The sequence below is a fragment of the Quercus robur genome, chromosome 12 (genome assembly GCF_932294415.1).
Source record: "Quercus robur chromosome 12, dhQueRobu3.1, whole genome shotgun sequence".
Taxonomy (NCBI): Eukaryota; Viridiplantae; Streptophyta; class Magnoliopsida; order Fagales; family Fagaceae; genus Quercus; species Quercus robur.
Window position 1 is genome coordinate 13,228,822 of NC_065545.1, and position 13,936 is coordinate 13,242,757.

The 13,936-nt window shown below is 33.1% G+C and overlaps 2 protein-coding genes and 1 pseudogene across 2 annotated transcripts; all 3 read left to right on the forward strand.

The window, feature by feature from the left end:
* Positions 1–695: 695 nt before the first annotated feature.
* LOC126708151 (desiccation-related protein PCC13-62-like) lies at positions 696–2,929 on the forward strand. The gene is made up of 2 exons (XM_050407961.1): positions 696–946; positions 2,533–2,929. Exons 1-2 carry the CDS (start codon positions 696–698, stop codon positions 2,927–2,929), a joined length of 648 nt encoding a protein of 215 aa, XP_050263918.1.
* A 1,654-nt stretch (positions 2,930–4,583) lies between these two features.
* On the forward strand, positions 4,584–6,535 carry LOC126708152 (desiccation-related protein PCC13-62-like; annotated as a pseudogene).
* A 2,519-nt stretch (positions 6,536–9,054) lies between these two features.
* On the forward strand, positions 9,055–11,412 carry LOC126710438 (desiccation-related protein PCC13-62-like). The gene is made up of 3 exons (XM_050410893.1): positions 9,055–9,452; positions 9,772–9,997; positions 10,891–11,412. Exons 1-3 carry the CDS (start codon positions 9,109–9,111, stop codon positions 11,266–11,268), a joined length of 948 nt encoding a protein of 315 aa, XP_050266850.1. The 5' UTR covers positions 9,055–9,108; the 3' UTR covers positions 11,269–11,412.
* The last annotated feature ends 2,524 nt before the right edge of the window (positions 11,413–13,936 follow it).

The window sequence follows — 13,936 nt, forward strand, 5'->3', positions numbered from 1 at the left end:
TTGTTTTCTATCATGCTCATGGGTGGGGGAAAAAATTACACTCAATTAATGCTCTTTTTATCTTATTAATTATTAGTGGGCAACTCACATCAATACATCATGACTTGTGTCACGTCATGAATCACATACAAGGATGCATGTATATATATGCATGGAAGTTTGATGGAGTCTAATATTGATTAGTGATGGATGAGTAAATATTAGATACTTTCAAAATATAGTTACATGATGCTCCATTTTCTCACATTTATGATAAATTTTACTAATTAAATTTATGGTAGCGTCCATCATAAATGTGAAAGAATGAAACATCATGTCACTATATTCTGAGAATACCTAATAATTTTCCGTGACAAAAATGTTGCAAATCTATTACTCTTAAGCACTTTTTTCCCATTAAGTTGGTCTTTTGGGTTTGAGAAATTTATAACTTCTATTAATATCCAACAGCCTTGATGTGAACTTCCATCGACCATGAAGTGAACTTATCAATTTGCTCTATTAATTTCATGCTACACCTATGTAGGCTCTCTCTCTCTCTCTCTCTCTCAACTTTATGCATATATAAAAGCTAGTGGCAATTGCTAAAATGCATGTACTCAAAATCAGCTATTTTGCTAAAGTGCAAATACATGACTTATCCATCTTTCTTCTATGTCTTTCTCCTTTTTCTTACTTTTGAACTCAGACTACTCATGGGTGAGCCCGACTGTGAATCAATTCCAGCTCCAGCTAATGAGGCTGATCGGATTCAATTTGCACTAAACCTAGAACTGTTGAAAGCTGAGTTTTTCTTGAATGGTGCAGTTGGTCAAGGGCTCAACACCATTGATCCATCTTTAGCCCAACGTGGTCCACCTCGCATTGGCACTAAGAAGGCGAATCTTGACCCTGTTGTTGATCATATAATTAAGGAATTCAGTTTCCAAGCAGTCGATAATATCAGGTCCTAATTCCTAAAAAAGATACTAGAGTTATGATTTTATATAATTGAATTTTATAATCGTTAACTATGGTTTTATACTCAAATATGAAATATTTCATATAATATCACAATTTTATACTAGATATCCACATTTTACACATGATAAAAAATAATGTGAACATGATGTAATTTTATCTCAGATATCCACATTTTACACATAATAAAAAATAGTGTGAACATGATGTGAAATAGTATGAACATTATTGAATGAGCAACAATCAAAACCCTTTTTGAAGGGCAAATCATTTAAGTGATTGTTTATAGTTAGCCCCATGTGCTTGTTGTTTTTGTAAGTAGATGGAGGAGTTTAGCATATATAAGGCACACGAGTGGCTCATCAATTTTGTACTATACACGATACATATAGTACTTCTTTTGTAATATGCATGGTTGACTGCCACTACAGTATAGCACTTACAAGTTTAAATCATTAACAATAGAGTGGTGTTTATTATACACAAATTATTTTAAACAGTTTTATACACGTCCTTAAAAACAACTGAAATCATATCCCGGAAGTCTTAATGATAATTTGTGCGCTCTCTCTGACTATATAATTTTCCCCGCAGGGCCATCAAAGCAATAGTAGGTGGATTTCCAAAGGCCTCCAATGGATCTCAGCTCACAGAATTTTGCAAAAATATTTCGAAAAAGCAGCTAGATTCCCACTGATCCTCCGTTTGACCCGTACTTAAACTCAATCAACTATCTCCTAGCTTCTTATTTGATCCCTCATGTAGGACTATTGAATTTTGTTGGAAACAGTTCAAACGTCACAAGCTCTATGCGTGTAAGAATTACCTCAGCATCCATTCCAAAAAGTTGATAATAATCACCTATTTACTATTCACAAATGTCTTTTCGATCTCTCACTCTCTCTTCCTATTTCTATCTGTTTGTGGAGGTGGGCGCGTCACTCCTAGATGCGGAAATTACAGCTGATACCTGTAAAAACCTCTATTAGCTCACTCCCTCTCATGCATCCATTTTAAATGAAGATGAGAAGAATATATATAATTACTAATAAATATAAGATTTTATATATATATATATAATATTAAATCAACTACGGATCTGTTTGGATACCGCTTATTTTGCTGAAAACTAAAAACTTATTGCTAAAAATACTGTAGCAAAATATTTTTTATTGTTAAAAATATTGTTCATGCGTTTTTTATCACTTGACTGGTCCATGAACAGTATCATGGGACTAGCCAAAAAAAGGCAAATGCACGCAAACACAGAAATGCTGCTATGCAAACGCACACTACAAATTTTATTATAGAAAAAGATTTATAAATTGGCATGGTAATGAATATGCATGATTTTTGTCATTTTAACACAATAAATAAATGTTTTATTTACTAGGGTGATACTAAAAATACTATAAAATTTCACGTCATTATGTAATAAAATTTGTATTAGCTTTAATAATGTCACTAAGTTACAAGGTTTTTGACAATTTAAAAGGTTATACAGTAATATTTGTAGTATCTCTAACATGACTCTAAATATAACCGTAAATTTATTTATTTTGGTTGGTGTAGGTCATTGGAGGAGCAATTGATGCAATTAATGATAATTGAGCAATTAATGATAAGTGAGACGCATGGAGAGTGTGCGGTTATACAAACACAACTCTATGAGAAAGCCAATAAAAAGGTGCTACCATATAACATGACAGTGGCCGAGTTCACTGACCGTATCTCTAAGCTTAGGAACATGTTATCCAAGAGAGGTACCAATGATGAAGGCATAATTGTACCTATATTTCCTGGTGCGTACAACCAAGTAAATACAAACATCATACCAGTAAACCATACTTGGAGTCTACCTGAGATTTTAAGGATACTTTATAGGACTGGTAGTCAGCACATTCCTGCTGGCTTTTTCCCTAGAGGTGGAGGTGGAAATATTGCAAAGTGCTGTCTTAACAAAGCTTAATTAGCTAGATAGTTCTTAGCTATAAAACTGAGAAGATTTGAATAACTTAATTTGGTTCATACATGAACCTATTAGTTTGGCTGCCAGCTATAAGAGTGAGAAGCAATAAATAGCATCCGATTCACCTATTATGCAATGGATTATGCATTGAATACCAAATTATTGCATCAGTATAAATCTATTGGATGTGTTATGACTCACATGAAAGCCTCGCAGAACAGAATTGAAAACTATCTTAATTTGTCATAAAACTTACATATAGTGGCCATGCTCATTTTAATTTATAGGACCTAAATTGACCTTTGTGGGGTAAATGTCCAATCAGACACACAGCCCAAGAAGACCAAACCCAAACTTCTGTGGGGCTAGCTCCAAAGCTTAAAGACAAGAACTAAAGACAGAATTACATCATCGGCTAAGTGTGTGGACAAAAAATTTATCATAATGGCTCAAATCAATTTGCCTGTGGATAAAACACAGTTTTTGATTTGTAACAGTTCCTTCTATAGATTCTGCTTGCTTGTTGGCCCTGCTGCGAGAAATATTTTAATTTTAGTTATAAAATTATTCACCTAATTTTTTAGGTCAAAGGCAGTTGGATCTAATTATCAAAACCTAGTGGTGCAATTATTGATGATTGATGTTGGCACAAATGGTATCAATGAGCCAAGTAGCTGGATGGATATATAGCTCCTGTTCTGAGTGGTGTGGGCTCAATGACTGTTGCTATATATGCTACTGAGGAATACTTTGGATGGTGCAAATTGAGCATTAAATCCGTGTCTTTATTCACTTTTATAATAAGATGCGTGCTGTTTTGAAATGCATTTTATTCAATGAATATTTTTCTTTCCTGCTGCAATCATTCATTGTATTTGCTTTTGCTTGTATGCATTATATGCTTTTAAAAAGACAATTGCTTCTAAAATCAAATCACCAGGAAGGATATGAGCATCAATGCGCTCATTAGAGTGGGATTTAGGGGAACTCAAACCCAAAACCAAAGTTTTGTTGGCCTAAGGCCTGGTTACTAAACCACGACCCATGTTGGTGTCGATGCAATATTCAATTATTGGTTAATTACTTATATTTAATTGATAGCTTAACTTAAAATTTGAGATCTAAATTATTACCTAGGTTGTTGTTAGGTAATTTCTCAATAAATAATACTGAAGTGTATCATCAAAATAATATTTTTACTTGGACATTTTTCACTACGTTTGGCTTAACTAATCATTACAATATGCCTACACACCTAAAGATCATAACATAGTTATTCTATCGTCTTTGCTCCAAAAAAATAAAAAATAAAAAATCATAACATAGTTATGAATATCATTATCATCAAATATCTACGACTATAAGATCGATATGACCATTGCTTGTAAACGTTGAGTTTTATTTTTAACAAGTTCATTGCTATCATTTCAAACATTTATAAATTATAGCAAAGCTCCAAATCTGTTTGTTGGGTTAAATCGATAGAATTACTTGTATAGGAAGCCAATATTGATTGAGAAGGTAGCTGGGCCTTAACGTGAGGCAACTTCTACATATTTAGAAATAAAGTTGGCGAAATATTATTATTATACACTCATCAGATCTCTTACATGACCCAGTACCTGTGTCTATATAAGCAGCTGGTTAAAATATAATGATTCACTCATGCAAGTATAGGGATTACGTAAGAATATCCAGTGTTTTCTTTTTCATTGCCTTTATCTTTTTTATTACATTGAAACTCAACCATGTCAATGGTGCTCCCAACTGTGGACCAATTGTAGCCAATGATACTGATCGGATTCAATTTGCTCTTAACCTTGAATTCCTTGAAGCAGAGTTTTTCTTAAATAGTGCACTTGGTCATGGACTTGACAGCATAGATTCATCTTATGCTCAGGGCGGTCCACCTCCAATTGGTGCCAAGAAGGCCAATCTTGACCCTCTAGTTCGGCAGATCATTGAGGAATTTGGTTATCAAGAAGTTGGTCATCTCAGGTCTTAAAAGTAATATTATGATTAAATTACACTTATACTTCCAAGTTTACAATTATTATGTTTTGTATATACGTATGTTTTGCTATGTCTAAGCATTTCATTTTTTTACTCCATATATATTGCCTAATCTCATTGACAATGATGCTCTCTAAACATAACTTTTCAGGGCTATTATTACCGCAACAGGTGGAATTCCAAGGCCTCAGTTGGATCTCAGAGCTCAGACTTTCGCAAACATTTTTAACCAAGCTTTTGGTTTCAAATTGACCCCTCCATTTGACCCTTATCTTAACACAATCAATTACTTGTTAGCAAGCAATTTCATCCCTTACGTAGGGCTTGAGGGTTATGTTGGCACCATTCCAGAGCTTAAAAGCAGTTATCTTCGAAGGGTAAGAACCCGCAATTTCTTCCCACAAATCTAATTACTCTTTTACATATAAATGTATATATGTACTAATTAAGAAGCGAATGCTCTAAAATCTCTTAATCTCCGTATTAGATTAGATATCTTGAGAATTGAGATCACTCTTGCATGCATGTGATATAATTTTTTTTTTTTCAAAACTTCTTTTGATTTTAAATATATATTTAACCATCTTGATAGTCGTTATTTATTTTGAAAAGTTAAAATAGAACATAAAATACCTCTTCAAGTAAATAAAATATACTTTAAATATATATTAATATTATTGTATCCCATATCTGTTTTGGTAGTTGCTTGCTGGGCTTCTAGGAGTGGAGGCTGGACAAGATGCAGTTCTAAGAGCATTACTCTATGAGAGAGCCAACGAAAAAGTGATGCCCTATGACATAACTGTGGCCGAGTTCACTAACCGTACTGCTGAGCTTAAAAATATTAGCAATGTGTGGTATCAAAGATGAAGGCTGATGAGAATAAAATAAGTGAAGGACAAGGTTGACAGGACACGTTTTGCCGTCAGCATTTCTAAAAGAGCTGACAGCGATTTGGTGTGAAGGAACTCCACTTTGCCGTCAGCGTTTCTAAAAAGCTGACGGCGATATGGTGTGAACGAACTCCACGTAGAGTACCATAAAGCTGGACATCCTGAAGCTGACGGTGCTAAATCTGACGGAACAACATAGACTGACGGCATCAATCATTGAACGCTTGATCACCACGTTTGCGTGTATAAGTAAATAACTTGCTCCCCACGCTTCATGAAACCTAAGGACTCCTATATGGAAAGAATCCCGCAAAATACGCCCAAGGAGACTCCTATAAGGAAAAGACTTCTACTCCAAAGAAAAGGAGGCAAGCCCTATTACTATAAAAACCATGCTCCCTCACAAATCAAGGTACGCATAATTGACCCTCTCTAGCACTCTAGAGTAGTGAGAATAATTCTGACTTGACCTTCAGAGGGTGTTTGGCCGATACCACACCGGTACTCTCTGCTAGGTCCTTTCTTTTCATTGTGCAGGTGCCATTTGTAGTACGCGAGGACTGTGCGGCTTACTGATGGTATTTTCAGCATCATCAAAGGCATAATTGTACCTCTACCCCTTGGTGCAAAGAATCGTACAAACAGTAACATTCTTTCAGCTAATACAAATTCCCTTTCATACAGGACAGAACTGCCTTAGGGCTGAGGGGGGCCATGGCCCCCCGGCCTTTGAAAAAAATTCTTACAGTATATATATTTACACAAAAAATTTACATTAAGGTCTAAAATTTATATTCTTGGCCCCCCTCCCCCAAAAAATTGACAAGATGACCCATAAATCTCAAAAATAGATAACAAGAAAAATCTTTTTTAAAAAAAACACATATTCAGATAATAAGAAAAATCTTTGGACAAATCATAAATCTGGTCTAAGCAAAAACAATAACAACAAATCAATTACAGATCCTAACAAAACAAATGACAAAAACCCAATAACTTTTACATAATTTCTCCCTCTCATTTGAGAGCTCTATGCCTCTCTCAAATGATTTTACCTCATAGACACAGAGACAACTCTTATATTGTTGATCTCTCCATCCACACACCAGTTAATCACCAACAACTTGGATCAGTTGGTGTCTTTAACTCAACCAGTGGAAAAAATTTATCTATTTTTTGAATGGTAGTTTTTTTTTTTTTTTTAATGTTTTATTAACTTTGGGACACACTTAGCATGCATGCATAAGTGGTAATACATGTGTGAAACAACAACAATCTATTGTTTTGTGCCTTACATAAACTGCCACCAAAGTATGTGTGAGATTAGTCTATTGGTAATAAATTTTGTGACTTAACTAAATTAATGAAATGACGGGAAAAGCTTTATTATTTACTTAGTTAAAGACTCAAAGTTACCCATTATCATGTGATTGTTTAATAGATCTCTTTTAATTTTTTGTTTTACTATTTTTTCAAACTTGCAATTTTTGAAAGCAAAAATTCTCAACCTTACCAAGACACCAATAATTGTCTTACCCTTTTTTACGCTGAATATTAATGCATGATATTATTAACCATTATTTTAGCTGTTTTATTAATATAATGCTTGACATAGATTTGAAATTTTAACTATAGTTTTTTTTGTATTTTTTTAAGAATCTTTTAACTATATATATAGCATTATGAAGCTATTAGTTATAGAATTATGTGAAAAGAGTACATAATTTTTTTTTTAATTTATAATGTCAATAGAATAAAGAATCGGACTAATCTTGGTCAGACCTTAAAAATATTAAGACATACCAATTGACTTACAAAACTCTTGATTATAAATTGTCATTTGTGATTTTTTTTTTCAAAATAAAAAATACAAATAATTAAAAAATTAATGCTAATAATGCATTGTTGTCAACCTCTAGTATTGATATTTCAATTTTTAAAAATCTTTGAACAAAGAACTTCGACCCTTTTAAGTTTGAATCATGATTTCGTTCCTAATAAACTGCTTTTAATATTTGGTAGAAAAATGGTTCTTTTATCACACATGAGCCTCCCACTTAGTCATAACTCCATGTCATTTGATTGTGAATAGCAAATTGTGACCAAATATTTTGTGGCTAGCTAGCCCCCCAAGTTTCCTAGCAAAAGACTTTTTCTTTGTTATTGACTTACTGCCACGTTGGGTTAAGACTTATAAGCCTTATTGCTCATGGTACGGTACAATTCCTTTGACTTGCTTTTTTGTGCTCACTATTTACTTCTTGATCAGCTTTCCTCTAATTTCTATTTTCTTCTTTCTTGATCAAAGTAACATCCCCATCATTTTCATTAATAAAGATCATGAAAGTACAATATTTGAATATTGAACTACGTGATTTTGATTTTCATGAATGGTATGCTACAATGTTTGAATATTTCACTCATGACTTGGCTTGAGTCGCGAATGACTTGTGAAATCCAGCCTGTCAAATACTCTTCAAATTCCAGCATATACTTCTCGTATGACTTGTTTCGTGAGTTGGCACTTGTGAGCTAGTCGTGAAATTCTCATTTTTACAGAATCTTCACCAAACTCCCACACACAACCCTTATATTAAATTCCACAAAAATACAGGGAAATAATTGAACATAATTACAATCAAATTTGACACAGAATTAAAGCCAACAAAAAACATAGTTGTAAATCACAATTTGCGAAACTCTTGATTATAAATTGTCATTTGTGATTTTTTTTTTCAAAATAAAAAATACAAATAATTAAAAAATTAATGCTAATAATGCATTGTTCTCAACCTCTAGTATTGATATTTCAATTATTTCTAAAGTGTATCATCTAAATAATATTTTTACTTGGAGACTTTTCGCTACGTTTGGCTTATCTAATCATGACAATATGCCTACACACCTAAAAGTCATAACATAATTATGAATATCATTATCATCAACTATCTACGACTATAAGATAGATATGACCATTTGCTTGAGTTTTGCTTTTAACAACTTCATTGCTGTCAATTTCAAACATTTTATAATTTTAGCAAATTAAAGCTCCAAAGATTCCATTTGTTGGGTTAAAATTGTTGAATCGATCGAATTACTTGTATAACAAGCCAATTAGTATTGATTGAGAAGGCTGAGCCTTATCGTGAGGTACATTTCATAGACACGTATAGTAACTTCTACATATTTAGCAATGACGTTGGCGAAATATTATAAACTCATCAGATAGACATGACCCAGTATATGTCTATATAAGCAGCTGGTAGTAATATAATGCTTCACTCATGCAAGTATAGAGATCACGTAAAAATGGCCAGTGCTTTCTTTTTCATTGCCTTTGTCTTTCTTATTACATTGAAACTCAGCCCTGTCAATGGTGCTCCCAATTGTGGACCAATTGTAGCTGATGATACTGATCAGATTCAGTTTGCTCTTAACCTTGAATTCCTTGAAGCGGAGTTTTTCTTAAATGGTGCACTTGGTCATGGACTTGACAGCATAGAGCCATCTTATGCTCAGGGCGGTCCACCTCCAATTGGTGCTACCAAGGCCAATCTTGACCCTCTAGTTCGTCAGATCTTTGAGGAATTTGCTTATCAAGAAGTTGGTCATCTCAGGTCCTAAAAGGAATATTATAATTCAATTACACTTATACTTCCAAGTTTACAATTATTATGTTTTGTATGTGTATATTATGCTATGTATAAGCATTGCATTTTTTTAGTTCATTGCTTTAGTCCAACTTAATTTTCTGAAAAATAAAAATTTTCCTACAATAAAAGGGTATCCCCACCTGTAATTATGGAGTATTTTTGTTCGCTAATATGATTGTCATTCTTCTTGTTGTTATTTGATTTGGTGACTATTATTAGTTGAGTGTATATGCAGGGAAGATTATTAATGTTTAATAAATGGTCTTTAACAATGATTTTTCAGGGCTATTATTACAAGAGTAGGTGGAATTCCCAGGCCGCTGTTGGATCTCAGCCCTCAGAATTTTGCTAAAATATTTGATGAAGCAGCTGGTTTCAAATTGAACCCTCCATTTGACCCTTACTTGAACACAGTGAACTATCTCTTAGCAACCTATGTTATCCCTTATGTAGGACTAGTGGGTTATGTTGGCACCATTCCAAACCTTTCCAAAAAAAGTTCTCTAAGTGTAAGAATCTCATCACTCCCTCCATGGATCCATTTTCTTCAAATATATAAAATATATATATATATATATATATATATCAACTATAGGTATTTAAATATTGTTAGAATATTTACATTATTAGGATATTCTCATAAATAAGTAGATCATGATTTAGTAGAATCAAGGTCGACTTAATACAATTTGATTCATAATGCGATAATTTTAAATTGAATTTTTTCAATAATTAAATATCAATTAATAATATTTATTTAACTTTCTATGTTTTAATTTATTTTTTCTTTTAAATCTTCTTACTTTTTGAGATGTAAAATTACTAATTAAGTTTTTATATTCAAGTTTTATTAGCATCCCTTTTACAATTCATAATAGTTAATTCACTTCATCATTACACTCGTATCAATTTTCTTTTGGTGAAACAAATTAGAAGTTGCAGTTGAGTAGGATTTCTATTTGCCCAATATTTTGAGGGCCTCTTTAGAGGTAAGAAAAAGAATTCAAGACACATTTTTTTATAAAAAAAAAAAATTAATTATCATCCTACAACTTACTTTTTGTACAATTGTGAAACCTTCTTTTTCTAATATCAGACCATCGGAACCTTTTATAATTTTTTGAGGTATAGTGAGCCTTAGGTGTAGCCCTAAAGCTGGCACTAAGTAGAATACTATGAACTACTGTAGTTTTATATTTTTCATGGATTATTGTGGTGCTAAACTTGGGCATGTATTGAATTTTTCATAATACACAATTCATAACAATAAATATGTAGCTATTTGGGATTTTCCATCATGGATCTAGGTTGTCAAACTAAATCATATTAATTTTAGTTTATTGATTCCACACTTTCTTTCTTTAATTATGCATTTTATTTTCTTCTATATTATTATTTTTAGTTGGTTGCATCGCTTTTGGGCGTGGAGGCTGGACAAGATGCAGTGATACGAACATTACTCTATGAGAGAGCCGAAGAAAAGGTGTTGCCATATGACATAACTGTGGCACAGTTCACAGGCTATATCTCTCGTCTTAGGAACAATTTGGCCATGTGTGGTATCAAAGATGAAGGCATTATAGTACCTCTATACCTTGGTGCAGAGAATCTTACGGACAGCAACATACTCTCAGCTAATACAGATTCTGTTTCATATGCTAGGACACCACCTGAGATCTTAAGGATAGTGTATGGAACTGGAAATGAACACGTACCAGGTGGGTTTTATCCTCATGGTGGAGGTGGTAACATTGCAAGGAGCTTTCTCAAGAAAGCTTGATTATTTGGAGACTTTTATTTGTATTAATATTTATATTTTGGTGCATTGAAGTCAAACATGGTTGTTAAATTGTTACGTCTATTTATGGAGTGGTTAATGACTGTGTTTTTTAAAATAATTCAAAGATTGTCAAAATTAGGTGTACATTTGTTTGAATTTCAACTATATTTAATTTCTGTCAAAATCTTATAAATGATCCGTCAAAACATGCATGTACATGAGAATATGTGCCAATATGCCATGTCAGAGTTGTGCCAATATGCCATGTCGAAGTTGCCTCATTGCTTGTTACCTACCTACTCTTTTTGATCCTAAAAACCTGTATGTATTAGCGCATCTCCAATAGAAGAGCTAAACATAAAATCTTTTCTACTGTAGAGAGTAAACCTATAAAATAGGTTTTCAATGGACTCTCTATACTCGGAATTTTTTTTGGCTCATGAACAGTAGCCCATCAGACTTGATGGGCTACTGTTCATTTTTTTTTTTTTTCTATTATAATAATCAGATATTGAATAAAAAAATGTTGGAAGATGTGTAGTTGTTAAAAAAAGAATAAATAATGAATGAAGAAATAATATTTAAATGAGATAGAGATTGGGATAAAGAATTTGTTGGAAAGTGTATTTAAAAAAGTGGGTAGCTAAAAGGTAAAAGTCACTGTTCATTCTCCAAACAGTACAAAAATATGCCTAATCTGTTGGAGATGCTCTTACTAGGATAATTACTGCTGCACATGGAATTATAGAGAGAGGGAGAGAGAGAGAATAGTTTTACACTTAAAGCTTTCATTTTAATGTTAAGTAACTTTTCCATATAAAACTATAAGAAAAGGTCCCAAAAAAAAAATCCTAACAAAAGGTTCTTTTTCTTCTCAAAACGCAATTAAGTTATGTGCCTAATTTTTCCTCAAAAAAAAAAGAAGTTATGTGCCTAATATCTCCTCAAAAAAAAAAAAAAAATTATGTGCCTAATAATAACATGTTCACAATTTCAACCAAATTTGAGAAAAAGGCTAGTGGAAGCTTTTTATTGAACCAAATTCTAAAATTAAGATTATAATTATTAAAAACAAATATTCAAGAACAAAATAGATACTCAGTCCAAATTTTGAGGTGCAAAAATTAAAAAACATAGTATAATGTTTTTATTTTTATTTTTTTGCTAACAATAATTAACCGAAGAAAATGTATAATGTTTGCTTGTTAATGTTAACAGTATAATGCTAGATTATAAGGCAAAAATGGCCCATTACCATCAATTTTCAAAATAATTTGCCCAGAAACACTGTTTCCAAACTATATAGCAATGTACCACTTTTTTGGGTACTCGAGCTTGGTGAGCTCGAGTACCATGTTTTTTTAATCCACTGTCGCCCCATATTCAAGGAGCCCTATAGTGGCGTTTTTAAGCCCTATAGTGACGTTTTCGGACCCTATAGCGGCGTTTTCCTGCAAAAAATTTTTATAAGTCCCCATAACAGGTTCAAGGGGCCCTATAGTGGTGTTTTTAAGCCCTATAGTGACGTTTTTGGGCCCTATAGCGGCGTTTTACTGCAAAATTTTTTTATAAGTCCCCATAACAGGTTCAAGGGGCCCTATAGTGGCGTTTTTTGGCTCGAAAACGTCACTATAGGGCTTAAAAACGCCACTATAGGTCTCCTTGAATATGGGGCGATAGTGGATTAAAAAAACATGGTACTCGAGCTTGACAAGCTCGAGTACCTAAAAAAGTGGTATATTGCTATATAGTTTGGAAACAGTGTTTCTGGGCAAATTATTTTGAAAATTGATGGTAATGGGCCATTTTTGCCCGTTAGCTAACTGACCTTGGGCGAGTGACCCTGCTCAACTATCTTTGGGATCTGAATATATCCAAAGGTGCAAAACCAACCCAAGCCCAAAATTGATATTATTCTGATGGGTAATAAAGAAAACTAAAACCCATTAGCTTGATGCCAAAAGCCCAGCTGCTAAGAGTATTGCCACACTTTGCAAAAGGCTCTCGACAAGTTACAGTAAATATTTTAGGCGTTGCCATCTTGGTTAATCTGATACAGCATGGTCAGCAACCTTATCCAAAATACTTAGCCCAAAAAATAGATAAACAACCTTATCCAAAAAAAATCTTTGCTCCAAAGTATGTGACTGAGAGAAAGAGCACTCAAAACTTTTTAGCTTTTTTTTCCTAATGAAATAATGGGACTACTTTACATGCCTCTCGCCCTCCACATTCCTGTCTTCTCCATGAACTTAGGCTTTCATCATTTGCCAACAGACTTTGAAGCTCTTAATTCTCATCGAGAAATTGGCTCTCCAATGCCTTTATGTGACCAAACATAGCTAGATTCAGAGAATGGGACCTAGAGTGTTCTCTTATTTGATCTAATTTTGTTTAGCTTTAATATAATGATGACTAATACAATGATAGATTACCTACTATGCAATTCTCTTTGCAACGAATCCACCTTTATTATAATGCTATGGTACTTATGATGAAATTTCAACTTTAGAGAACAAAATATATATGTAAAAAAATGATATGACATCAAGGTCCATTTGATGATTTATTAGTGATAATGTACCCATCATGTAGAGCATGCATTTTCTATTTGAGCTGTTATTTAATAGCTTTCTGCTTTCTCCTTTTGCCTTCTCTATGGCCCATT

What these genes read in the sequence shown, in the direction of transcription:
- LOC126708151 (XM_050407961.1), top strand. Translation starts at nt 696, where the DNA reads ATGGGTGAGCCCGACTGTGAATCAATTCCAGCTCCAGCTAATGAGGCT. An exon ending in CAAGCAGTCGATAATATCAG is followed by an intron (nt 947 to 2,532) that starts GTCCTAATTCCT and finishes TGGTTGGTGTAG; the next exon opens with GTCATTGGAGGAGCAATTGA.
- LOC126710438 (XM_050410893.1), top strand. Translation starts at nt 9,109, where the DNA reads ATGCTTCACTCATGCAAGTATAGAGATCACGTAAAAATGGCCAGTGCT. An exon ending in CAAGAAGTTGGTCATCTCAG is followed by an intron (nt 9,453 to 9,771) that starts GTCCTAAAAGGA and finishes ATGATTTTTCAG; the next exon opens with GGCTATTATTACAAGAGTAG. An exon ending in CCAAAAAAAGTTCTCTAAGT is followed by an intron (nt 9,998 to 10,890) that starts GTAAGAATCTCA and finishes TATTATTTTTAG; the next exon opens with TTGGTTGCATCGCTTTTGGG.